At 33.2% G+C, this 27,658-nt stretch overlaps 2 protein-coding genes across 3 annotated transcripts in view; both read left to right on the top strand.

The window, feature by feature from the left end:
• LOC111050771 (facilitated trehalose transporter Tret1) overlaps positions 1-5,339 on the top strand; it is a 35,332-nt gene extending 29,993 nt beyond the window's left edge. Inside the window, exon 6 of the mRNA XM_022337126.2 lies at positions 407-5,339. Coding sequence (XP_022192818.1) covers positions 407-705 — 299 coding nt within the window. The 3' untranslated portion in view covers positions 706-5,339. The remainder of the gene's footprint in view (positions 1-406) is intronic.
• Positions 3,810-27,658, top strand: LOC111050772 (WD repeat-containing protein 54-like). 2 transcript variants are annotated; one of them, XM_022337128.2, is made up of 6 exons: positions 3,810-3,889; positions 15,433-15,658; positions 16,669-16,846; positions 17,738-17,945; positions 26,177-26,414; positions 27,367-27,658. In XM_022337128.2, exons 2-6 carry the CDS (start codon positions 15,440-15,442, stop codon positions 27,502-27,504), a joined length of 981 nt encoding a protein of 326 aa, XP_022192820.1. In that variant the 5' UTR covers positions 3,810-3,889; positions 15,433-15,439; the 3' UTR covers positions 27,505-27,658. The 2 variants fall into 2 exon arrangements, with proteins under 2 accessions (XP_022192820.1, XP_039281916.1); XM_039425982.1 differs by lacking the exon at positions 3,810-3,889 and adding an exon at positions 14,302-14,344.

Genomic DNA, 27,658 nt, shown 5'->3' with positions numbered 1-27,658 from the left:
GTAATTTTAACCATTCAATTCCAGAATTGTTATACAAAACATCCCCCAAAAAAGTTCCCACAAGGGACACTTTGTGGTCAATAGTAAATCTATAAGATGGAAATCTATAATAAAGGAAAGAATCGGACTATACAGATACACGATAGGAAATTCATGAATGACGCGTCATCAAGTCTGAACTATACTGAACTGATTGACTTGAAATTTTGCATATAGATTCTTAATTTACCGAGGATGGTTATAGGCCTGTTTTCAATATTCTTCATTACATCAAGTTTTTAATTGAACCCTTGCGGAACACTAGTATATAATAATTCATGATTACATTATTTGTTGATGCATTAATAACTTTTATCAGCCGAATTGATATATACAGCTAACGTAATAATTGCGATTGATTTTGCAGGTTTTGGTCCACTAGTGTGGGCTGTGATGGGTGAGATGTATTCGCCAAGCATCAAGGAGATTGGCACCTCAACGTCAACCTGCTTCAACTGGTTTCTTGCCTTCCTTATAACCAAATTCTTCACCAACATATCCAGCTTTCTGGGATCGTATGCAGCGTTCTGGCTCTTCTCCTGCTGCTGTATATTTGCCTTCCTGTTCACATTCTTTGTGCTGCCAGACACACAGGGTCTCTCCTTGAAGGAGATTCAGGACCTACTCAATGGCCACAAACCAAATTCAAATTCGAACGCATCATGACGGTGATACCTCTATTTATTTAAAGACTTGAAACTTTTTCACCAGATTAGGTCACAGTTGTGCTAGTTCGAGCTAATTTTTTGGCGCATTTTAACGGCATGATTTTAACAGTATTAGTATTGATACAAGCTGAAACTGTGACCAAAGTGTAGAAAAGCCTGTGCCATAAATGGCAGAAGTGCCCTGAATATTGAGCCGAAATATTTTTGGCAAATTATCGTTTTAAGCCTCTCAATCAAGTAGTAGTGAATTTCAATGCAACGAGCTATAACTTAGTTACTTGTGTGATAATTGTTATGAGAAGAAAATTGTGCTATTATCAAAGAATTGGTCGATCAAAAACGTAGGGCTTGGTGAGAAGTATAATTTGCTAAGATGTACCTACTCTAAAAAACATGATCTACTTTTTAAGGATCAGTTAGGTGATAATGAAGGCAGTTGTTATTCCAAGACACTGTCTAACAGAGACTGCATTACAATGATTTTAATCTGGTTTTTACAACATAAGATTCATTTTAGCAACTATAAATTAGGTTTGCATTCAGCCTCATTACGATGCAGTATTTTAATCGATAAATGTGTATGTTCTCTCTTCACTTGGAGTCCGTACGTTCTCTGCGCGAACCTGGTGAATGAGTGTATTCATATTGATAATGTTAAATACATAGTTGATATTCACAGGAACGACTGAGTTATCAAAAAAGTACGTAATAATTAAAGAGAATTTTTAAAGAAAAAATGAGAGCCAGTAAAATACTGATTTTAGCACCCGAGCCATTACATCCCATATTTAGCACGCTATAAAGTATCACAACTCTATTTGTAACAATTATTATTCTGCTTCTGCAGCTCCATAGCAGAAGGTTTTGCTTCCTAATTCATCAGATAACTTGGATGTCAATAATGTTTCTTTTTGAAACTCTTTCGTATCTTGTGTAGCTTTGTAAACTCATTTTCTGCAGTCTGAGGATGATACTCAGTTCTGGAGAGCATTTTATTTTTCAAATGAATGTTTATCTCAAGTTGGTTTACTCTTCCAATCTCTTAAGAGCTTGAAATTTTCAGAGCTTGGGCTTTATGAAATGTATTGTTGGAACAGGACTAACTATGAGATCTGGATTGAGGTTCACATCACAGATTATCAGAGTTGAATAGAGAGAATATTTATCTATTGAGTAAGATTAGAGAAAAACTCCGAGAACAGTACGGTAACGTAAAACATTATTAAAAAAATAATGTAATGCACCAAAGAAGCATCTTTACATATATCGGCATAAACTTAATTTGATCCTGTGATATTTTGTTACAATGTTTGTACATTAAATAGTTATAAATAAATATATACATATATATTTACTGTTAAAACAATTTTAAACTACATTCCATTCTAATGAGTGATACCAATAAGCTGGATTAGTTGTGATTAATTATATGAACAAAAAAATTAAAAGTTATAATCGTTAAACATTTCGTATTTGTTAATGTTGTTTTAAATGCCAGTGTCGCGGTACAAATAGGCCTACACTGAATGATATTTTAACTAAAACAGTAGAGTCGAAAATACATTGCTCAATTGAAAAAAGAATGAAACTACTATAAGTTTATAAATTACATCGATTATCTGATCATTCTATATTATTCCTCAGTAGCCGGTATTCTGGTATTTTTTTATTTACAGCTCAATTTCGAGTTCATCCTGATAACCTGTGCTGATAAATGTGCAGCTGTTATCAGTTACCTATTTTTCTATTTTACTTTGGCACTTCCGTTCTTGAGATAAGATGGTTGTTCATTTTATTTGTATAATGCATTTGAATCAAAATGAGAAATCTGTTAATTCATTTTTTTTCCTATCACTCTAAATTTATTAAATCAAATTTCAACCGGCTTGCATTTCAAATATGTGTCTCATATCGGGGAAATGAGTTTTTGAATCAATTAAAAAAAGTAATACAAAGAATTCTTAAAATAATTTGTAATTTATTATATGCTTACTATATTGTATGTTTTTTCAATATATGATTTCACAATTCCTGGCAGCGTTTGAATTATTAATATTATTCTTCCAATGAACTCTAAAGAGTTTGAAATATTTATGGGATGCGATTGATTGCGTGGTCGTCCTGGTTTCTAGACTCACAGATTGAATAAGAAACGCGCGCCTGCATTTTTAAAAACATTGTCGTTGAGCTCATGAGGGCGACACTTTCATAGAAGAAAAATCAAAAGAGTTCTTGTGAAATGAGTTTAGAACCCAATTTAGAAGCTAATTTGAAATAATCAATTTGGTTATATCATAACAATTAAACACATAAGGATTCCCTTCGAATTAAAATAATGCCTATAAAAAATGTTTGTTTATTAATTAAAGCTGAGATCAATAATGTAGAGTGCAAAGAGCAAACAGGCCTCATGAAAATCACTTTTCAACCAAATACAAAGTTTCAAGTTTGAAGTACATCACGAGTCTGTGATAATTTCATTCCTATGGAATATTTGAAATATTATTTCAACTACGGTGCCGATAAATAAACCAACATTTTTGGTCATTAGTATTCAATGGTCCAGTATGTTGAATTTCTTACGTTTAGAAATTAGGATAGTGTGATACTAGTTTTAACAAAAATGTATTATGTATATGATCATAAAAATAAATCTATATCATAAAACAAGCTGGTTGTTTCAATGTAATACACTAAATTACTCCAGTAATACGGAAAGAAATATTATCGTTGAATATTATGTTATTAGATATACTAGATTAATAAAGCCTCTGACATGTCTGTGTAAGTCCCCCTAACTTGTCAGCTGTAGCAAACAAAATAACTATTACTTCGAATCGAAATATTTTAATCCTGTTTCAATTTGAGGTTTTGGTATATCAAGTTTGAATAATGTCTACACTCAGACGAATAAAATACCTCTTGATCACCCTTACATCCATCTCTAATTCATTCCAATTAGCTTTGTACTAATATTGATCTAAATAGCACATTAAATCTACTTTTCTTGTGTCTGTCAGAATTGATTATGGCGCCTGTATTAGGTGGCACAGCAACCGACCACCACCAGTGGCCGTGGAAGCTTCACGTTGCCATGGCAACGAAGCCAAACAAAAGCTTGTTATTGTCACGTCACAAAGCAACGTGAGGCAACATTAAACTTATAACACTACAATAAACAGGTATTCCTAGTAAAATAAATTTATTGATGTTATCTTAATTGTCTTATTAGAATGCAGCTAGAGGTCAAAGTTCATAAACAGTCAATAGCACATACAAAATGTCTAGACTAAACCACATGAAGAATACCTTTATGATTATTTAAGTATCTCACACCTCTGCAAAATGCATAATGCACAATTGGGAAGCAATATTTTTAAAATTCTCAAATTTTTGTTCTAATTACGGAGAAGCAGTTTTAAAAGAATGTATATGAAACAATTAAGTGTTAATGAAATTGCATCGAGTATTGTACCGTATCCTTCAAATAGCCAGAGACTATATTAATCTTATTCTGAGTAATGAGTGGTATTTTTATGAAAAAATTGACCAAATAGTGGGTAAACCAGTGTAAATAATATATTGGTTAAGGAAGTGTGAGTGTGACACTTGAAAAAGATACAAATGTTCGGTACCGTACCCAGGCAGCTAGCCAGCAGCAATAAGTTTGTAGTACAGTAGCCTATAGACCTTTTTTATGCTTATAATATCACCTACATGTAGTTCATAACCTGCCAAGAACTGTTAAACCTAGCACTAAAATATTTCACTTTGGACATGTTTAATTTTCAGCTTTGGAAAAACAATTAGCTAGAATAAGAGGTTTTAATTGAATCCTACATTTTAATACACTGAATCCTGTGAATGTTTTATACCTTTTTTTAATCAGAAGTTTTCTTAGTCTCAAATTGAAGCTTTTTATTAATCAATTTTTTTTTAAATTGAACTCAAAAGAAATTGAGAAGGAGCTTAGAATGTGAGAATGATAGAGTGGTTCTCTAGAATAAAGAAACAAGTTCATTCACCATGATGTCGAGTGAACGTATGATGTTAATTTTCATAGCTTCGAGAGTTAAAAAATTCCTTTCCTGTTATTAAAATAAATTTATATTTTCTGTTGATTTGTAACAATACGATGAGAAATGAAAACTAAAATGTTATTATATAAACGAAGCTCATAGAACATACTATATTTATACAGATGTTTCAAGGTTTGCAAGTAAAACTAATTTCCTAATAGATTCAAGTATATATTTACAAATTAGTTGATAAAAATAAAGTAACAAGGCACTCACCAATAATCTGAGTTTCTCATTCCAAAAAACGGAATGTAACATAAATTAGACTCCTTTCCAATATGGTAAAACAAGAAAGTGTAATATATCACAAGATGTAGCTGGTGATGATTCATTGTGTTTTTTTGTTGCTTGTGGGATCGGTAGTTGTCGAGCTGCTTGTGGAGGGCCTGGCTTCGAAGTAATCTGCTCTGGCATCCGTTACTCTCCTACGACGATAATATGGCAGAAAGTCCATTCTATAAGCCACAAAAGCACCCACCAACAATAAAACAACCAGCCAACTCCAAGGGTTTTCATCCATAAAATCTCCTATAGGCTTACCGAATTGCCAACTGGAATTAGAAGTTGAAAATTAAGAAACGTTCGACAAAACAGAAACAATCTTGACCCTGAAGTTCAAACCCAATTTTTATGTCCCATGCTTTGATATGTTCGAAAATTTCTAGAATAAGAAATCAAGGATCTTCTATGATAATTAAGCTAATACTAATTCTAAGGTTTAAGCTTGATAAGCTTATATATATTTATATAAAAATGTTTTTCTTCATTCATTCAAAAAGTGTTGTTTCAAGTTTTATTACTTTACCTAACAATCATTTTTTTAAAACTAAAACTTCAATCAGCCGCCATTTTGGATACAAGTATCATATAACATTTTTATTGATGCCATCTTTCTTGTTTTGAAAAGGTCTTTAAAATTATGTACCTTACAATGGGTGTTTACATTAAAAATATTCGAGTTATAACCCCCAAATCAACCCCTTATGAGAGGTTGAAATACCTGTACGTCAACAGGTAGAGTATTCGACCAATAACTAATCCTGGAAGTTACAGTATTATATCTACAACAGTTTCCAACTTATTGAAGGGTTCCCATACATATGTCTCACTCTGTATACTATAAAAAAGAAAGTTTCTAATCTATCATTCAGGTGATCACGGTGCATCTGATATAAAATTAATTTTTGTTGATTCTTGTTAGTAACAAGCAATATTATATAACCAAGAAAACATAATAATATTTTATTGTTCAATAAAAATATTCATATTTGAGATTGGATATTTTGGTACGGTATCTTGAGACCTTGACTGCTGTAGGCTAAGTCTTGGCTCTACTTGGCTACTTGGCTCTAATCAACAACAAGCAAAGAATATATAAATATGTCCTCTCTGCTACAAATAAAGCTGCGTTTACACCAAAGTTATTAACAAAATGTTTATTTCTACGTCCTTATAGATTCTATTATTTTCAACATAACTTACCACACACATGATGAACATATGTGCTTGTCAAGCTCCGTTCAAGCTAATAGAATCTTATTAACTATGTTTATTTCTACGTCCTTATAGATTCTATTATTTTCAACATAACTTATCACACACATGATGAACATATGTGCTTGTCAAGCTCCGTTCAATCCAATAGAATCTAAAGGACGGAAAAATAAACATTTTGTTAATAACTTTGGTGTAAACGCAGCTTAAGCTGTTAAAACAACATTGAACTATAAATTTTACACTTTCATGCATTAGTTGAGCTTAGCTAGTATGTCAATGTTACATATTATGCATGTGTAAGCCCACCAAATCCAATTTTTATCATGGTTGTATATCAACGTATTAAAAAATCACTGGAAAGTTCTTAATAAACCACTTTAATTATTGAATATATAGGGTATGACATAGATATGTTTTACTGCTTGTCAAAGCAGTAGTTTCACACTGTTCACAAGATCAAGTTTAAATTTGAATTGTAGTGTAAGTTAAGTCATTCGCCTCACCCAAGAAGTCACGTTTCAATTGAACGCGTGAAATTCTACATTTCACATTTTTCAAGAACTAATTGAGAGAAAATGTTCAAATTTCGTACAGAAGTTCGGCTAGGGTGAAGAAATTGTTTTTTTTCAGAGGGCTTCGTAATTACGCCGAAGGTACGTCAAAAATTAGTGTTTTTTCAGCGTTTTCCAGAATTTTTTTGCGTTATCTAATCTCTTTCAAAAACTAAACAACAAGAAATGTTAAAATTTGCTAAACAGATTCATCTGAGGTGTTCAAAGGTTTGTATTGGAGGGGCTTTGGAATAACGTCAAAACATACGACCAAAATCTTCGGGGTTTTTTTTGTTGCTTTTTCAATAACAGAATGACAGAAAACGTTTAAATATGGAAGAGAGGTTTAGCTATTGTCTAGAAGTTTCGCGATGAAAGGACTTCAATATTTCGTCAGATATTTCGCTCAAAATTGGCGTTTTTCTAAATTTTTCATTATCTTATAGGCTAGGCACATAAGTAGCCTATTGTTCAAACTTGGTACACAGGTCTGTCTTATATTTTTAGAGTTTTGAGTAAGTTTTGACAAGGTTTTCAAGAACAAAAGAACTTGAAAGTGTGAATAGTAAAGTTCAGACAGGAACACAGGTTTAGCCTGAGTAATGGCGGTGCTGAATTAGATAAGAGTGTGAAATAAGTAAACTCTTCATTTGTAGAGCTTTAATCAAATAAAATTGAACATGACTTTCTACTAGTAACGGATCAACAACATTTGATATTTATGAATGAATCAATGACAACGAAAACATATGGTTTATCATATCATTCTACCCGGCTAGATTTTCGTGTTATCTTAGGGGCAAGATGACGGAGCGACACAGTGGACTCTTGTCCATCAGGGCGACGAATGTGAGCATACTCTGGGTTTGCCTCAATCAATTCAACTTCTTCTACTGATGAATCTTGCTTTGAATTTCGGTTCATTTTCTTCAGCCAAACTGGTCCTGGGCTCATTAGCCAAGATGGTAGTGACTGTCCATTTGTTGAGGATCTCATGTGTAGGAACATTCGTTCATGAGGGGTGCAATTTGTTGTAGTACACAAAAGAGATCGAATAGAGTGAAGTGCATCAGGCAACACTTCCTCCCATCGATTTGAATCAAGTCCTCGTGATCTTAGAGCTAGTGTTATTGCTTTCCATATAATTCCATTATATCGCTCTACTTGACCATTCCCTCTCGGATTGTAAGGCGTTGATCTACTAGTTGCTATCCCTTTTGAGCCAAGAAAGCTCTTCAACTCAGTTGACATGAAGGATGTTCCTCTGTCTGTGTGAATATAGCTTGGAAGGCCAACCATTGATATTAATGAGACCAGGCAATTTATGACTGTTCTCGCAGTCATGTCTGGACAAGGAAATACAAAAGGGAATCTTGAGTACTCATCAACCATCACCAGTAGGTATTTATTTCTTGTTTTTGATTGTACGGGTCCTTTGAAGTCCATATTAATTCGTTCAAAAGGTTTTGTTGCCTTTATGAGATTTCCTTTTGTCTTCATATACTGTGGTTTTATTTCAGAGCAAATTGCACAATTGGAGCAAATTTTCCTTACATCATCTACAGTATAGGGGAGATTTTTCATTCTGAGCCAGTGGTAGAAACGAGTTACACCAGGGTGACAAAGTTCATCATAACAACCAGCTGTAATACATATACGAGAGAGTGCATCAGCTGGTGCATTTTCTTTTCCAGGTCTGTAGACTATGTTGAATTTGTATTCAGATAATTCTAGGCGCCACCTTTGTATCTTTTCATTTTTTATTTTTCTATTGTGTTGAGTGCCAAACATGAATGTGACTGATTTTTGGTCAGTGATCAAAGTGAATTGTTTTCGTAGTAAATAGTGTCTCCATTTTCTTATAGACTCCACAATGGCATAGGCTTCTTTCTCAACAGCTGAATGCCTGGTTTCACTTTGGGACAAAGTTCGTGAGAAAAAGGCTACTGGTCGAGAATTTTGTGTTAATGTTGCACCAATTGCAAAATCTGATGCATCTGTCTCAATTATGAATGGTACATTTTCATCAACAAAGAGCAGTACCGCGGAAGCAATTTCATTTTTCAACAATTCCAAAGTTTCCATCAGATCTTGAGATAGAGGGAATTTCTGTATGTGGACAAGGGGGTGAATCTTTTGAGAAAAGTTTTTAATCCATCGGGAGTAATGAGCCAGTAATCCCATGAGTCGTTTCATTTCTTTAGCATTTCTTGGGGGTGGAAAGTTCATGAGTGGTGCAAGGCGTTCTGGGTCAGGTTTAATTTCTCCATGTTTTATCTCATACCCAAGGAACTTCAATGATTTTTTTGAAAATTTACATTTTTCTTCATTTATAGTCAAGCCATACAATTCAATTACTTGTTGAAATTTCGTCGCCCTGATGGACAAGAGTCCACTGTGTCGCTCCGTCATCTTGCCCCTAAGATAACACGAAAATCTAGCCGGGTAGAATGATATGATAAACCATATGTTTTCGTTGTCATTGATTCATTCATAAATATCAAATGTTGTTGATCCGTTACTAGTAGAAAGTCATGTTCAATTTTATTTGATTAAAGCTCTACAAATGAAGAGTTTACTTATTTCAATTTAATCAAATAAAATTGAACATGACTTTCTACTAGTAACGGATCAACAACATTTGATATTTATGAATGAATCAATGACAACGAAAACATATGGTTTATCATATCAGAGTGTTTCTTTTCAAGTTTTTCATACTCTTTCAAATTTCGAAGATCTATTACGACTGAAATACAATAATTCTCATAATATCTTAAACAAGTCTCTAATTGGGAAATAACTGAATATTTATTAATATTAATTAATTACGACTGAAATACAATAATTCTCATAATATCTTAACCAATTCTCTAATTGTGAAATAACTGAATATTTATTAATTCTGATAAAAATCAAGATTTTTTCAACCCTGCACTACATAATTCGAATAGAACTGATGATTGTATCGAGCCGCAAAGCCTGCTGATCCTATTTCTGGATCTAGCCTGGGGTCCTAGCCCCCTGGTTAGACGGATAAGGCAAGCGAAGCGAGCCTGTCGGCTAGTTCTTCATAAATATTATGCAACCTATGTGATATATGTTATGTACAATGTTTTATACTACAAATTAGCTATACTCACAGCTTATCAATCTTTCTGAAAATCTTCTTATTCATGTATTTGTATTTATTTCTTTTGGACATGATCAGCTCAGAACTTATCGAATGAAATTCCCCGATAAGTAGATTCTGCTGAAGGCAAACTTTTTAATGGATCCTAATAAACATCTCACAGCCTGTAAACAATGAATTGATTTTAAATTGTTATAAATTAAAAGAATATCATTATTTTACAATGATAAAACAACATTTAAGTTTAAAGTAAAGTCTACTAGTATTTCAAAGCAAGAAAATAATCATCCTTCGACTTGAATAATTTTGGTTGACACCCATTTAAAATCTGATAGTATTTTTTAAAAATATCAAAATTTAATATTATAACACGTCTTGCTTGTATATGAATAGATAATTCATATCATGATTGAAATGTAATGTACGAAACCAATAATTTACTATGCAACAGAGAATCTCACCAATACATACTTTTGAAATACTCATTGATTATTAAGCTATGTTTTCGGAATTGGAAGTGCTTAAGAAAACCGTCACACGTTGGCCCGTGGTAGGTAAGGAACGGGTACCTAATTGTAGTTGGTAGATCGTTTATACTTAGTTCATCAGATCCGAAGATGGTTTACTTTTTTACAATGATTTTCTATAAAATGAATGCACTCTGGCATAGGCTGTTTATGAGATTATTTGTTGACTTCAATGGTACCGCAAGGAGAAAATTGGGGTAGTCTACACTCTTATTGGAAAATTAGAGCTATGATTGATATTTGTAGCAAAAGTACAATCTTGCCATTATTATGAAAGGTATTGTATATGAATCAAAGTGAATAAAGATTGAGGCGTACTATACACATACTGTCAACTTCAAATATGTGTCCATACCGTACAATAAATACACATTGTCATTAATGCCATTACAGTCCAGTCCAGGCAATGAATGCTCAAAAAAGGGTATATAGTGAAAAGTTTGGGAGACAATTTTTGACCCCGCAGTTCTGTGTAAGGTAGTAAGGAGGGGGTAGGGGTGGGGAATTTTGATAATTATGTTTATCTCCTTACGTCCATGTGCTAAGTGGGTGGGGGTGGTTCAAAGGTACCATTTTTTGGTTTCTCGCAAATTACTCGAAAACCATGTATTTTACGAACATCACTGTTTATACAGTGTAATTTAATTTATGGGTGATAATTTGAATTTTTACTGAAAACGCGATCACTAGATCACTGCCATCTGAACTATTGAAGTTTGTGTTGAATGACGGTACGTGTTTTGATTTTTTGATGCCATCGATCCCACAATTATGGGTAATGGATGAAGCAGAAGGTATTAAAGGTATACAAAATTGATGGTTACATATGTATCCCACAACTTTTTCTATATCTTCTATGGTTTTCGATAATTTATTCTCCCACAATGCATTTTATGAATTAATGCTTACCGTAGATTCTTAGAGCATTGGATTCTCTATTATTTGATGTATAATTTAAAATTGTCCTTTCATTGTTATAGCAGCTTTAATGAAGGGTTGAATTTTTTAATGTTATAATCAATCATTTGACAATGAAATTTGAAGGGGATGTCTGGAACACAATATTCGGCTTGTTAGCCAAAATGAGACTAGTTAGGAGTTGAACTTAGCAAAAGTGCGCAACTTTATCACTTCTGGTAAAGATGTGGAACCGCTGAGTAGACACTTGTTGCAAAATTTAAAATTTCACCCCTACATTGAAAATCTGCTAGGCCTATAACAATGAAAGGAAATCTGGAATTAATAAATCAAATCAGAGAGAATTCAATGCTCTACAATTCTATGATGAGCATTGACTTCTACAATGCATTGTTGGAGAGTTATAAGCCCCGAAAGAGCAAAATTTGGATAAAATCCTGTTATTTCAACAATTTTACACTTTCAAGAGCGAATATCTAAAAAAACTGTTAATCATGTCGGTTGAATGCATTGTTCTCAAAATATAAGTGTGAAAGAAAAATGCTATTTAAATCACCCTTATCCCTCCAACACATGGGGTAGGGATGGGAACTTTTGATATGTTATCCTCCTAACTAGTCCAAGCAAAACTGCATAGTCTTTGTCAATCGGTCAGACACATTTGGTCTATCGTTGCAAGACTGGAGATTTCACACTCAACACTAAAGCTCCTGCAACAGTCGTAGGAAAATCCATAAAAGTGTGAAATTGTACATCAAATTAACAGGAGGGGTCCTTAATACCCTAAACAGAACTGCGGAGTCAAAATTTGTCTTCCAAACTTTTCCCTCTAACATTTTCTTGAGTGGACTAGTAAGCTACCGTCGACTGGGGTGACTTTGTCTATCCCGGGGTGATTTTGTCCCACCTCGCGGAAAAAGATTCAAATCAGTTCATCTCCGAACTCTGTAATCCGAAATCAATGTTTAACATTGATATCCGTAGCCCTGATCATTATCGAGGTTCTACAATCGATATATTGTCGAATCTTGATTATGTTAGTTGAATTATCAACAAAAAACCAAACTGCTTGCTTCATCTTGTGATTTTGTTGTCTGTAAACTTCGTATCGAAAAACTTATTTCTAAAAGACTAATGATATCGGCGAGTAAATTTTATTTTTGCTTTTTTATTATATTTAAATTGGTATATTCATAATTTTTATAGTTGAACTGGTTAGGGTTATGTTACTAGTTTAATACAACAAGGTCAATTTCTTCATTTTTAGGTTAAACTTGGGGTGACTTTGTCCCAGTATAAAAATTGTGTAATTATGCACATACAATTCAAAATATGATAAATATCATGTATTCTACCTGTCCTAATAAAACATAATTATTCACCTTGCTTAAAATTAATACGTTATCAATATTTATTTTTTGCTGATTCTGTTGCTGAAGCCAACATGCCTTGACGCTACAATAGATTTTTTGGCAGCAGAAACTGAAATATTTTTCAATAAATAATTTGTGATTTTTTGAAGTGGATTTTATTTGTTTTTAATGTAATTATTCATTTTAAAGGTTAACAGTTTGTTTCACTTTGCATAACTTTGAAAATTAACTTTTTTCCATATATTTTTTAAAGTGAGACAAAGTTACCCTAACCCCTGGTTGGATATTGTCTCTTATTTTCAAAAAAATATATCTTTGTTCAAGTTGAAAAGATGCTTACTTTTTATAATGGAAAATACTCTTCAAACATTACAGAATACAAAAAAGAATATAGCAAGAGATGTGCTTCAACTTAAGTATTGATTGCAAGCTGTTTAAAATCACAACTCCCCAAAATTGGGACAAAGTCACCCCGGTTTACCGATACTGTACCAGATTTATTTTAATCACTACGGTTAAAATTTTCACTTGCTTTATTTGGGTGTAAGGGTTCGTCCAGTGCCAAAATACATGTCATCACATTTTTGGTTGGGATCGATTTAGTACCTATGTTATTTTGAGCACAAAAATTAAACGGCGGTCACTATTGTTTTTAAAATAAACTGATTGATTAATGATTGTTTCTGATTCAACTGTACTTAAATGAAACTGAATTTGAGCAAAAAATATTGAATTAATCCTAAAGCTAAATTAATCCTTAATGTTTAGGCAGAATTGTTGATTTTTAATACAACTAAAAGTTTAGGATAAAGCATTAGGCCGCTAGGCCTATACAAGATAAAATTTGTGCACATTAAAAAAGCATAGAAGACGGACAAAGAAATAAAGGCTAAATAAGTCGTCTACGAGGAAACTCTGTATCTAAGCTATTATTAGCCAAAATTAGTTAAAAAGTAAAGCGAGTACCGTAAACAATTTTTAATTCAGCTTACCTAAAAAATGTAATAAGTATTCTAATTTAAGGAATTTTGAAGAATGAAGACACAATAATTAGGCTACCGTATACTTATACCCTAATCGCGGAATTGGGACAGAAATAATAGTTACAGAATTGAGGACGGAAATAATACTGTAGTTAAAGAACTTTAATGAGAACGAGAACATTCAATAAAAATAAACCGAGGTATTGAACAATCAGACATTAGTTACTAAACAAGCAAAAGCAAACCAGAAACATTGAGATTGGAGTGGAGACATAACCTTACTAAAATTTCTTCTTTGTTGTTGTTATTAGAAAATTTCGAATAGATGTCGATGTCGATACATCGATTAATGATGTCGATGTTCTATCCCAAAGAGTAATATAATAGTATAGTTTTCTCAGTTGAGTGGACGGATCTGATAGTTATCCATTAAGGGGACTAGTTCTCCATATGTGAGGTCCACGTTATAATGGCAAAGGAGAAAAGATAGCAGAACAATAGTAAAACAACAATAGCAGATCCTCTGTCTTGTCAATGCTTTCCACAGTAGATGGTAGCTGATACAGGTTTATTGATGTAATATTAACTTTTCATTCTACTTTGAAATAATCAATTATATTTTATTAAGCAATAAATTATATTTTTCAATAATTTCATAATGAATTTACATAATTAAGATAAAATATTTTGTTGTATTGATTCTACATTGTTAAAAGACGATCTGGCGATAGAGCAAAGCGAGAAAGAAATAGCGCTATCCGCTTTGTTGAATGATATAGCAATGATAAGGGCCTCACTATAGGACAATTTCGTGTATTGACAAATCATACTTGATTTGAATACACAGGTGAATGAACCCTTTGAACTTTAATACAATATTGTATATTGTATTAATGGTCAAAGGATAAACCACACAAATAAAATATGCACACTGACTTATTTCACTGTGAAATCATTATAGAAACAGGAACTTTAGATTTTGTTCATCCCTGATCTAACCTCCTATAAACAATCTGAAACATGTCATCAAGTAACAAAAAAAATCAAGTGAACAATGAAAATCGTTTAGGCTTCTGTTAGACAATTCTACAGTCAACTGATCACTATAGAAGTGTTAGACCTGTTCTTCCAGCAAGCAGGATTTGTAAGAATCATCAACTAAAAAATAAAGCACACAACAACTACATACATCAAGTTTCTGAGTCGGCCTATTTAGCTTTTTTACAATAAAAAATCTCTTTCAAAGCAGTAGCCTTCTAGCGCGCCAACCTAAATCAAATAGAAAACCCAAATATCATTATAGAATGTTCGTTTTTCCTTAGTGATAATCACCATAATCATTTGGATAAATTCAAATTTAGATTTATTATTTTCAAATTGATGGCCACTTTCTAATTTTTGACAATATATTTATAACCCAATAAAAGAACTCACTAAAGCTGCGTTTACACCAAATTTAATAACAAAATGTTAATAACTTAATCCTTATAGATTCTATTAGATTGAACACATCTTATCATACATATGATGAACATTTGTGTTTGTCAAGTTCTGTTCAATCTAATACAATCTATAAGGATTAATTTATTAACATTTTGTTAATAACTATTAACATTTTGTGTAAACCCAGCTTTAGATGTAGAATCACAAATAGTTTTTTTCAGATTCAAGATGTATGTGAAGGATAAACTCCTTCTACTATCCACAACAGCATCAGCAATTCCAAACAATCTTGCAGTGAACATAATGAAGAGAAAAAAGACGGCTGACTGTTTAGCTGTCATTCATCAGAGCTTCATAAATATTGTTCCTGTGAAAGACTATGAGATGGAGACAAGAAATATCCCTTGTACTGATAGCCAGCTAAGAAACAGAGCTGTTATCACTCAGGTACCACAGCACCGTAGTATGCATAGAATTTAGAAATAAGTAGGCAAATAGGTCTATACAGTACTGGAAATAAAATAGAAACATTACTCAGACTCTTCTCCAATGGAGTTTTAATGAAACATTTTATCGTACCGTGTATATCTATTAAGTAGAAAATTATTCTCATACAAAGCCATAAAATAATTAAGGATTTTTTACCACATAATTTATATTTTGTCGATTATAAATAGTTCACGCTTCCGTGAAGCGTGTTTTTCAATAAAAATGTGACTGTAAATTACCATGTATAAAAGTTGTAGCTCGTTTCAAGACCTTTAAAATAGTGTCGTATTATGAGTCCTACTTTTTCATGTCTTATAATCTTAATTGTTCAGTTCTGCTCAATATGTACATTTTTTGCCGCTTTTTATGCCCATTCAAGTAAATACCACCCCAACAGGTAGTTTCGGGATAAGTCCTTTCTAATGTTCTCAATGCCAACCACCTTGGAAGCCTTAGATGATAAAGAATTGCATTATTTGGTCTCAAATTGGTCTATTATTTGGTCTCAAATTGAACTTCCACTTGCATGAAACTTGATAGAAAATAAATGGTTTTGAAGTTATAATATTGCATAAGTTTTGAAAATCTGAAGATTTCAAGAAATTGATCCTCTCTCCATACTTCTATAGTCCAAGCTCTTTTTTCAATCAACCATTTCAACCATTGAATGAAACATGACTGCAATTTTTCAATACCACATTTTAATATATATTGGTAACTCATATGCTTATTGGAATTGAATATAAAAGGTAATTATTGTTATGATTAGAAAGGCTTGCCAAAAATTCACCATGGAGATTTACAGCGTTGGAGACATGACCAATTTACTACCTCAAAATGACGAAAAACCGCATGATTATTCAAACATGTTATTTATTAATAGGTACCGTAAGTTATTTGCTATTTAATAATGTTAATAGTATATCATTATTTCGACTATAATCATAATAAAAAATGTAATTTTCTAGGTAATGTGGTGTATGCTTAGTAATCAGCACATCCTTATCACAACTTCAACCATCGGTCTGCAGATATTTGACTGTGAGGGATTAAATTGTAAATTCTCTCACCCTTGCTATGATGGGCCTGAGAATAAAGAATGCTTTGCTAGAGGTCTGACCACAACTGGTGATTTTCTTTGTGTGGGTATGTTGAGACGTGATAAGTGACATGTACATGAAAAAGAATTGGATGAAAAACAATATTATGGATAAATATTTATATGGTCTTCAATATATTTGTAGCTGGTTTCATTATTATTAGATATCACCATCACCAGCAGTTGCTATATTCACAAGCACATCGTAAGAATAAGTACTGAAGCAATTCTCAAATTCGCGAAGATAAATTTTATGTAATGTGAATTATGAATATGTGATTATATACCGTATATATGAACTAGTAGGCTGCATGTTATCAAATGCAAATAGGCTACAAAAATTCAAAATTTCAACCATGTTGAAAAAAATTAAATGACTATTTTATTTAAAGCAAAAAATAAGGTCCATCATGGTTCATGAATGATGTTTTCAACAAACCATAAAATTACACACCATACAGCTTACTGGTTACTGACAGCCTTTGTGAAAAGGCTACGCAAGGCAAAACTGCAGCATTGGTAAAATTATTATTTTATTAGAAAAGTTAATTCAAATCATGTAGCCTATAAAAGGTATACACTGGAAAGTTAATTCTCATACATATAGTAGTTCCAATAAGGTATACCGGTACACTTGAAAATTAACTTTCATAGTAGTTCGATTTATCCTCAAATAACTTCATTGTTAAGTAAGGTTCCCAATTTATAATCAATGAACCATTTGACTCTTTTAGTCTTTTTCAAGTTCTGCATAACTGAATAGGCTACTGACGAATATGTGGAAACCAGTAAATTATTACAAGGCCAGTGAAAATTCTAGGAATCTTGTAATATTACTCGTAGCCTATGTCACAAGAGTAAATTAGAAAGTATGATCTTCATGGTTCTTCAAGCATATTTAAATATGTGTTGATAATTAATGATAAATTCTATTAAAGGGAACAGTGCAGGATGCATTAGAGTATTTGTAATGTTGGAGGATGGAGAAATAGCATTTGTTGATCGGAAAATGCGTCACCGTGAAGCTATAACTGATTTAGCATCAAATGGAAACCAGGTTGTTTCGGCTGATGAGAGTGGATGTGTCTATTTATGGACATTGACTGGCGAAGAACTGATTCAATGGGGAGAGCTGCCAATATATGAGTGAGTGAAAAACAATTTTCCTATCTCTTTTTTATAAATTTATGAACAGTGTGGCAACGAATTGGAAAATTTTAAAACTGTTGAAAATACAGTAATGAATGAATTTGCTTCTCAATAATTTTATCACATTATAAGAATAATCAATATGGAGAAAATATTTCACATGAAAGATCAGAGAACAAGCCATGCAGTTGTCACATCATTACTACTATGCCGAGTTCACGTAGGTAGGTAAATGAATGCTGCTTCATTATTGGAAATATTAGCCTACTACAGTCCATACAAAATCAGTTCCGACTTGAAGGAGTATGGGGAGCAGAAAAATAGAGGATCCGCCAATTACAGTGATGCATAGAGTCATATAGAAAGAACCATAGTTGCCAATTTGTCGATCACACTTAGCCGACTCAGTGATTTCAGGGAGGGAACTACGTAAGCGTATAATGAACAGTTAAACACTCACTTAGAGACTCTATAGAGACTATACAGAACGCTGGCCCCTTCAGCACGGTAACATCGCTACCGCTGTATCTCTAATTTTCTCTGCTCCACATATCCCTCCAAGTTGGAAATAATTTTGTATGGACTATGGGCTATACATCTATGATCTGCAATCAATTTTTGACAGGGATCTTATTTTAAAGACATCCAATTCGCTACCGCACTCAATATGTTACGCGCCTATTTAATTGTATTGATTTTTAATACAATGAGTAAAAATATACATTACACCTGACTTACAAGCACAATAATAAAATTGTAACGAAGACGAATAAAAAACTACGGTACCTATTAATTAAAAAGCCTATTCGATGAAAACCTTGCTGGTTTCTATATATTTTTTTATAAGTATCTATTTATACTTTCTATCAATTTATTATTGAACTAGCTGGTAACCCATACTCCGCAAGGGTCTTTTTAAAAACTTGACATACTGAAATCTTGAAGAATTGGAAATAGTCCAGTAGTTCAGAAGTGATGATGCGTCAAACATAATTTTCCTATCTCGTACGTGTATAAACAGGGCCGCCCAAAGGCAAGGGCGACCGGGGCGGTCACCCCGGGCGCCGTGGCTAGGGGGGCGCCGCGGTCGTATAATATTACCGCCCCGACATTATCGGTTCAAGTACCTTTATTTCACCTTCACGTTAAAAGTCTTATAGAAAGTCTATAAGAACCAGTTTCTTATCAATTCATTTCTATGTATAATTACTTGTGTAGTGTGAATTGTGACATGAACAATAAAAACTTGACATTCACTGACTAAACTTTGGTAAATACAGTCACTCTACGCATAGCATAGGCGTATATTTTTGCAGTCATTGAGTGAGCCTGTGCGCGCCCACTGCTCCTGCAACCTGCAAGTCGTCATTGTCTCAAGCGGGGTGATAAACTTATCTTATACTCTTTTCTAACCTTGTAATTTTTCAATTTGAAATAAATTAAGTATCTGAAATTGAAAAAAAAACAATTTGGGAATATCAAAGGAAATTTAAAATTAAATAGATTTAGCCTGCAGAATACAAAGTTAGAAAAGAGTATGGTTTAAATATGGAGCTGTTCAAGCATGGGGGGGGGGGACTCTTCTTCAAACTTCGCTTCCTCCATTTGATAAATATGTGCTGGAGACAATTGAGGATCCCAGAAGTTTGGAAAGTGGCTACAGTCAAATCTCTTTTCAAGAAGGAAGATGAATAGTCCAGTCACTATATATACCTTGGTGCTTGCAATTTATATTGTAGTTCTGATTTTTTAAAATATTATTTGGATACATGAGAAAAGTCCAGTACCAATTTCTTTATGCAAAATTTCCTTGTGCTAGATACAGAGTGGCCCAAAAACCTAGTATTTTCAGTTCATTTTCCAGTTTCCAGCTATTTCTGCCAAATCCAGGAATCGGACGGAAAACTTTGCTCTAGCTTTTGTTTTAGATTATACAATTCTGAATAAAATGAGATCATTCGGAACTCTCTATCTCCAATAAGTACTGAGTTATGATTTTTCAAAAATGAGTAAAATTAAAATAAAGAATCTGATGAATTTTATTTTTTGATCAACAATATCTTCCGATTGTTACCATGTATAATTCAAAGTCTTTCTGGGCGTATTTTTGTACTCTACAATCGAAGACCAGGTAGAGCGCGCTATCTCATATCTAGGTACACCTGACAACAATGCTCCTTGTATTGTGAAAAACACCTAATTTTCAGCTTCAACAATCATCACCTACTACTAGAAATTGGCCATTTTTGTGTACGGTATTACAATTTGGGCTTAAGTACACTCAACAATAAATGTTCCACTTTTCCTCCGAATTTGACTCATGCTGCTTGATTTTGGACCGCCTTGACGAGCCGAGAAGAATGAAGTGTAGTACGATGAGATCCGAGCATTGTGTCAAAAGTTATAAGTGTTTGAAATTTTGATCCTTGAGGTGTCCTTATGCGCGCCTCTCCACTAGGAAATACTAAAATGAAGTGCATCTAACGGATGATTCTCATAGAACATAATCTCATGAGCTTATGTTATATACAGTCTTAGTCGAGCAGCGGTGACGAGCGGACGTGTTTGTGGTGACAAGGAGTGAATTGTACTATTGTTTGCAGCTTATCTATTATTGAGTGTACTGACTTGTTTATCGTGACCGTCTACTCATCAAACTCGTATTCTGTTTAGCTCGCATATTATAGATACGTTTGAAATATGAATAACTGCAACGTTTGCCTCGGCAATTTCAGTGATGAAGACTCAATAATTTGTGCTTCGTGTAAACAAAAATGTCATTACATCTGCCACTATTTAACCGAAAAGAACTTCAAAAAACTTTCAAAGGATAATCGGAATAAATGGAAGTGCAGTGCTTGTAAACAGGTGTCTGTGTCACCAGGACAAGAAGAGAGTGAAATGGAAAGTGATGTTTTAATGCGAAAAATGACTGTTTTATTTGAACAGTTTTCAAAATCGTTGAAAAAAGATATTGATCAACAATTAGGGGAACTAACTCACTCAGTAAAATTTGTTTCGGATAGTTTTGATAGTTTCAAATCGGATATCGGAGAAATCAAAAAAGCTAATGAACAATTAATCACTGAAAACCAAAAATTGAAAGAAGAAGTGAAATTTCTTTCTAAGAGAAATGAAATATTAGAAGAATATACCAGGAGGGAAAATTTATTATTAACCGGTATACCTGCAACAAAGAACGAAAACATGGACGAAATCCTACAAGGCGTAGCCAGTGCTCTCCAAGTGTCTGATTTTTCATCAAACGAAATCAGCGTCGCTCACAGACTGCCATCCATGAACCGAGAGACTACACCGATGATTGTCGTCAGGTTCGTGAGAAGGAGTATGAGGGACAAATGGATGACGGCTTTCCAAACCATAAGCAGAGAAGATAGGAGCAGCCCCGGAATCGACGTGAAAAAATCAACAGAAACCTGCCGAACGGACACTTCAGGCTAATGAATCAGCTGACTGCCAAGAGTGCTAAAGAACTGAAAGCCGCTCGTGAGTTAGCTAGGGAAAATGATTGGAAATTCGTCTGGTTTCGTGGTTCACAAATGTGCGCTAAGAAGTCGGAGGGCTCACCTGTATTCAAAGTCAAGGGACTGGACCATCTGAAAAAAGTTATCAACGGAGAGGAATAAAGTGTTGCTACAGGTTTGATTAAACATTTATTATGAATGATCTCACGCAATTTGTAGATAGTATTAACAGTGTTAGGGAATGTGAAAGTACCGATGAATACTTGAACTATATCCAGCCCCTTAATTATGAATTGAATATTTTTAGTTTAAATATAAGAAGTTTGAAAAGAAATTTTGATCAAATTCTCATTATTTTGAACAGCATGAGAACAAAATTTGAGGTTCTAATTTTTACTGAAACCTGGACTTCTGAAGAAGAAAAATCACTGTTAAACATTAATGGCTATAATTTATATAAAAAGTAACTCCTTGAATCGTTCAGATGGAATTGTCATGTATGTAGCTAATAGTATTTCCTCGAAAAAAATTGATAGTCCAAACGAATATCCTTTCTTAGCTGTTGAGCTGCAAACTAAAAATAATAAATATTTAGTAACATCCGTTTATAGATCTCCTAGTACAAGTATACCTTTATTTATAGAACAACTTGATAATTATATGAATGGTTCATGCTTTAATTTTGATTATTCATTAGTGATAGGTGATGTAAATATTGATTTGTTATGTAACTCTAAAAAAACGCATGATTATTTGTCTATTATGAGTTCGCATGGGTTTGAGTCCTTTGTCAATAGAAAAACTCGTCCTGCTTCAAATACTTGTTTAGACCATATTTTTTCTAAATCCAAACATAATGACTCATTAAAAACTGCTGTATTAGAAATGTCAATTACTGATCATTATGCGACTGCTCTTCACGCATCAATTAAAAAAGATGTTTGTTCTCGATCTAGTAAGCCATGTAAGTTTATTGAAGTGAGGAATGTTAATAAAGAAAAGTTGTTAGAGGAGAGTGCTTTAATGAATTGGGAGATTGACGCGAATAGAAGTATTGAAACATTAGTAAATGAATTTGTAAATAATGTAAAAACGTGCATCAGTAGAGCAACAGTTATTAAAAAGGTTAATTTAACTAAAAAACATTTGAAACCTTGGATGTCCAATGGAATTCTAAAGTCCATAACTATAAGAGATAGATTATATAAAAGATTGAAAAATGAACCATTTAATGTAGAGCTGAGAAGGAAATTCCTGTCTTACAGAAATAGAATAGTAGATCTAATTAGAAAAGCAAAAGATTTATATTATCAATCAGAAATAAATAAAGCTCAAGGTGACCCTAAGAAGATATGGTCTGTGATAAATCAAGCAATTATTGGGGTAAATAAGAATTCACAATTACATGTAAATCAAGATCTTAATGCTTTGAATGACTATTTTGTGAATGTAGGTATAAATCAAGCGCAGGAAATTGATATACATGGACAGAATGAAGATCAATATTTGGAACAAACAATAGATATTGAAAATGCATTTAATTTCAATTTTGTTACTGAAACAGAAATCAAGGAAGTAATCAAAAGTTTGAATGATAATAAGGCACCTGGATGGGATAACATATCCAACAGCGTGCTAAAACTATTAACTGACACAATCTCTAAACCTCTTTCAGAAATTTTCAATTGTTGTTTTTCATCTGGATACTTTCCCTTGCATTTCAAGCATGCAAAAGTTATTCCTTTACACAAGGGGGGGAGTAAAGAAATACCTCAAAATTATAGACCAATTAGCTTGCTAAGTTCTATTTCTAAAATTTTCGAAAAATTGGTAAAGAAAAGATTAGTTGAATATCTAGATGTTAATAAAATCCTTGATAAGAGGCAGTTTGGTTTCCAACAGGGTAGAAGCACAGAGGATGCATTGGAGTCCTTAACTGAGACAATATACAATGGTTTCAAAACAAATAAAAAAACCTTGGTAATGTTTCTGGACCTGGCCAAGGCTTTTGACACAGTACCACATGATAAAATGATCCAGAAACTATCTAATATGGTATTCAAGGAATAGAGTTAGATTTCTTTGAAAGTTATCTAAGGGGTAGAAGCCAAATCGTTAGCTGTGGTGGTAGTAATAGTGAGATTAGAGATGTGACATGGGGTCTACCTCAAGGGACTGTATTGGGACCAGTTTTATTTTTGATCTATGTTAATAACCTGCCTAGTGTACTGGACTCAGTTGGGTCTAAGACAATTGTTTTGCTGATGACACAGCACTTATCTTCCAAGAAGGTTCCTGGGAAGATGTTATCAAGCAAACAAAAGTGGGTTACTATAAGGTTTCTCAGTGGCTAAAATGTAATTATTTGAGACTAAATCTTGGTAAAACAAAATGTATGACCTTCAGTCCAACAACAAGAGGAGATCTAGATATGAACAGGCTTTGTTTGAATAATGCTTGTAACAGGTATCCATGTGATTCTTGCAATGAGGTTATTGAGAGTGTAAACAATTACAAGTATCTTGGTATTTTTGTTGATAAGCATCTACGCTGGTCACCTCAGATTAGCTACCTTTGTAGAAAATTAAGGGTGGTCAATTTAAAAATGTACATGCTTAGAAGTATTTTGAGTCTAAAATTACTAAAATCTGTTTATTTTGCTCTATTCCAATCCTTAGTTCAGTATGGTAATTCTATATGGGGAGGAACTTTTGATTCAACTTTAAAACCTCTATTTGTTTTACAAAAGTTAGTTATCAAAACAATAATGAGGTATCCGAGAGATTTCCCAAGTGTCACATTGTTTCAAAATTCCAATCTGTTCACTATAAGACAATTGTTCATTTTAAAGACTATTAAGAAACATGTGCTCAAATTAAAAAATATTCAAAATTTTCAAAGAGTAACTAGACAAGTCGCTCAAAACTTAATCACAATTGAAAGAGTTGATAGCACCCTATCCCGTAGAAGTATTTCATATTTGAGAAATAAACTCTATAATAAAGTTCCAAGAGGATGGTTGTTAAAGAAGCCTAAAATAAAAGATTTCCATACCTGGGTGAAAGAAAATTATTTTTATTCAATTAATGATTTGGTTTAATATTGATTGATGTTGTATGAATCTTAAATTCAGCTTTATGTATATCTTTAATTTATTGTTATTTCTTAGAATGGAATATTTAGTTGGTTGAATGTTAATTACTGTTAGCCTATATTATAATATTGTAGGATCATTTTATATATTAATATTAATGTATAAGTGGATAAGTTACAAGTTTTCTTTTGCCGACGTGTAGCACAAAGTTGTCAATTTCCTTTCAGTTGTATTCTGTATATATTTTTGTGCAATAAACGATTTGATTTGATTTAATGTGCGAAATATCAATGTGAGTACAATTTAGTTGGTGATGATGGTTGAAGCTAAAAATTAGGTGTTTTCACAATAAAAAAGGAGCATTGTTGTCAGGTTTACTTGGAAACCTATATGAGATAGAGCACTCTACCTGATCTTAGATTGTAGAACACAAACATAACAAAAATACGCCCAGAGGGAGTTTGAATTATACATGGTAACAATCGGAAGGTATTGTTGATCAATAAATAAAATTCATCAGAATCGATTTTTTCTTTCAATTTTACTAATATTTGAAAAATCATAACTCAGTACTTATTGGAGATAGAGAGTTCCGAATGATCTCATTTCATTCATAATTTTATAATCTAAAACAAAGGCTGGAGAAAATTTTTCTGTCCGATTCCTGGATTTGGCAGAAATAGCAGAAAACTGGAAAATGAACTGAAAATACTAGGTTTTTGGGCCACTCTGTATCTAGCACAAGGAAATTTTGCATGAAGAAATTGGTTCTGGACTTTTCTCATGTATCCAATTAAATAATATATAAAGAGATCAGAACTACAATATAAATTGCAAGCACACCTTCTTTTTATGTCTATATTGACTGATTAAGAAGTTCCTGTGTCAACTGTAGAGGAATCAGCTTGCTAAACACTGCTTACAAAATCTATAGCATGATTTTCAAGGAAAGGATGCAGCCCATAATGGAAGTTCTCCTCCTGAAAGAGCAATGTGGCGTTTCTTTCAAAGCGCAATACTTGGGGGCGCATATTAAAATCTCGCCCCGGGCGCCTATTACCCTCGGGGCGGCCCTGTAAGCCAGGTATTTCCTTTATTATAGTGCAGATAATTATAGGTGCATGATTATCAGAATCTTTGAATGAGAATATGTTTTGAAATATCGATGAGCGGTTTTCACCATTCATTTTCTCTTGAAATTCTGTATCGAAATCAGGTAACATGAACACCTTCCAATTGAAAAAAAAGAATTTGGATTGAAAATGGCGGTTTTAAGATTGCGGGCCAAAATTTTGATGCAACAGAGAATCAGTTACTTTTATTCGAATAGGATCCACAATCAAAACTATCTTCTAATTTATTTTTTGAAATAAATGTTCAGCTGAATGTTATTGTCTCAGCTATTTCCATACAACTGGAAGCATGACAAATTGAAAACTTGATGTTATGAAATCATGAAGAATTGAAAATAGGACTATAACCATCCTCGGCTAATTGAGAATTCATTTATGCAAGATTTCAAGTAAATCAGTCCAGTGTAAGTTCAGACGTGATGATGCATCAAACAAAATATTCCTATCCCGTATGTGCACAAGCCAGTTCTTTCCTTTATTATATAGTATGGAAGATCGTACATTTTTTGTTCAAAGATGGTCATGCACCAGTGTCAAGATATGGCAAGACTTGATTGTGACAGCTTATGGATCGGGACACATTCGGCTGTTCTCAACGAATCGCGAGACCAACAGTGTGGCTCTGCTGGTGGAGGTGGGAGCCCATGCTCGATGGATAACCAGTCTCGACATTGCTCCAGATCAGGGTCTCATTCTAACTGTTTCCGAGGACACTTTTGCCAAAGTTTGGCTAATAAAAAAGGGAGAACCAACAGTGAGTAGATTTCACCCATAATATTGATTATGTCTTTTCCATAAGGCCGGGGACACACGAGACGGCTTTTGCCGGACGGTTTTTTGCTGGCGCTGTGCGAAGTACAAAATACACAGGAAGGCTACTGTAACATCTAGGACGAACGTTCGAATTGTTTTGTATTTCTGATTTACTAAAGAAGTAGTTCTATAAATGTTTCTTTCTTAATTGAAATAATAAGAAAATTGAACATGGAATTTATCAGTTTTATCAGAGACAAATAATGTGTTACCCAATGAATCATGTGTCAATGGTACCGTATCTTTTCTCTATGGTTGTATCTTATAGAAAATCATGAATGCTGATCATTTTTTTACTCCTTAGTTGAATTTGACACCATTCATGAAAGGTTTATTTCTTTTAAATAAGTTGCTATATTACTCATTACAAACTATATCAATATATTCAGAATCAATTCATCAATAATTGTCTGTTTTATGATTGTCTCAACTAGTATTTCAAATTAATGTGGATACTAGGCATAGGCTACTGGTTCCACTTTTTGAGTTTATAGCAGTAGGCTACACTATTATACTGGTGCACTGAGTATTGGATGAGAGCTAAGCTTGTGATGCTACAGTATCACAGTCCTCAATTTCTGATTTTTACCAAAATATTTCACACGTTGACGGACAGTAATAATAGCCTACTGCCATCCACTACCTATATGAAAATATTGTTACAATATTTGGAGAAGAAACTTCTCAAACCCTCTCCTCTATCCCAGGTTCAATAAATTGATAAAAATTGGAGAACTCCAAAAATTAAGGCTTTCAGTCTGATGTGATAAAAGGTGGATTGTGGATATTATTTATATAGATGGTAGATAATTAATTGATACTGGTATTTTATAACATTTAAAATTGTATAAAGCTACGGGAAATTACTAATCTGATAAAAAATTATGTTTCAGATAATTGTTCACGACTTCTCTGCTCACATTAAAGACAGTGTATTGGTGGGAGGGAAGTTTTTGAACTCAGATGGTTCTGAGTTTTGTGTCTCATCTTATGACAGTAAACTCATACACTGTTTCACCAAGAGTCCATAAATAATTGGAAATAACTACATCGATTGGGAAAGATGTTTCCTCTAAGATGTAAAGGGTTTCCTTTATTTTACCCATTACCTAAGTAACTGTAAATAGCAAACTGCTTTAAAATTGTGTGAAATAAATTTATATATGTTGCTTGGTCTCAATTAAA

Source organism: Nilaparvata lugens, chromosome 1 (genome assembly GCF_014356525.2).
Source record: "Nilaparvata lugens isolate BPH chromosome 1, ASM1435652v1, whole genome shotgun sequence".
NCBI classification, from domain to species: domain Eukaryota; kingdom Metazoa; phylum Arthropoda; class Insecta; order Hemiptera; family Delphacidae; genus Nilaparvata; species Nilaparvata lugens.
The sequence above is the reverse complement of the archived record's forward strand: the minus strand, read 5'-3'. Positions and strand labels throughout refer to the sequence as shown.

Excerpts from the sequence above, each read along its gene's own strand:
- LOC111050772 (XM_039425982.1), top strand. The coding sequence starts at position 14,319 with ATGGTAGCTGATACAGGTTTATTGAT. Across the intron at positions 15,659-16,668 it reads ACAGAGCTGTTATCACTCAG|GTAATGTGGTGTATGCTTAG; the intron begins GTACCACAGCAC and ends GTAATTTTCTAG. Across the intron at positions 26,415-27,366 it reads TAAAAAAGGGAGAACCAACA|ATAATTGTTCACGACTTCTC; the intron begins GTGAGTAGATTT and ends ATTATGTTTCAG.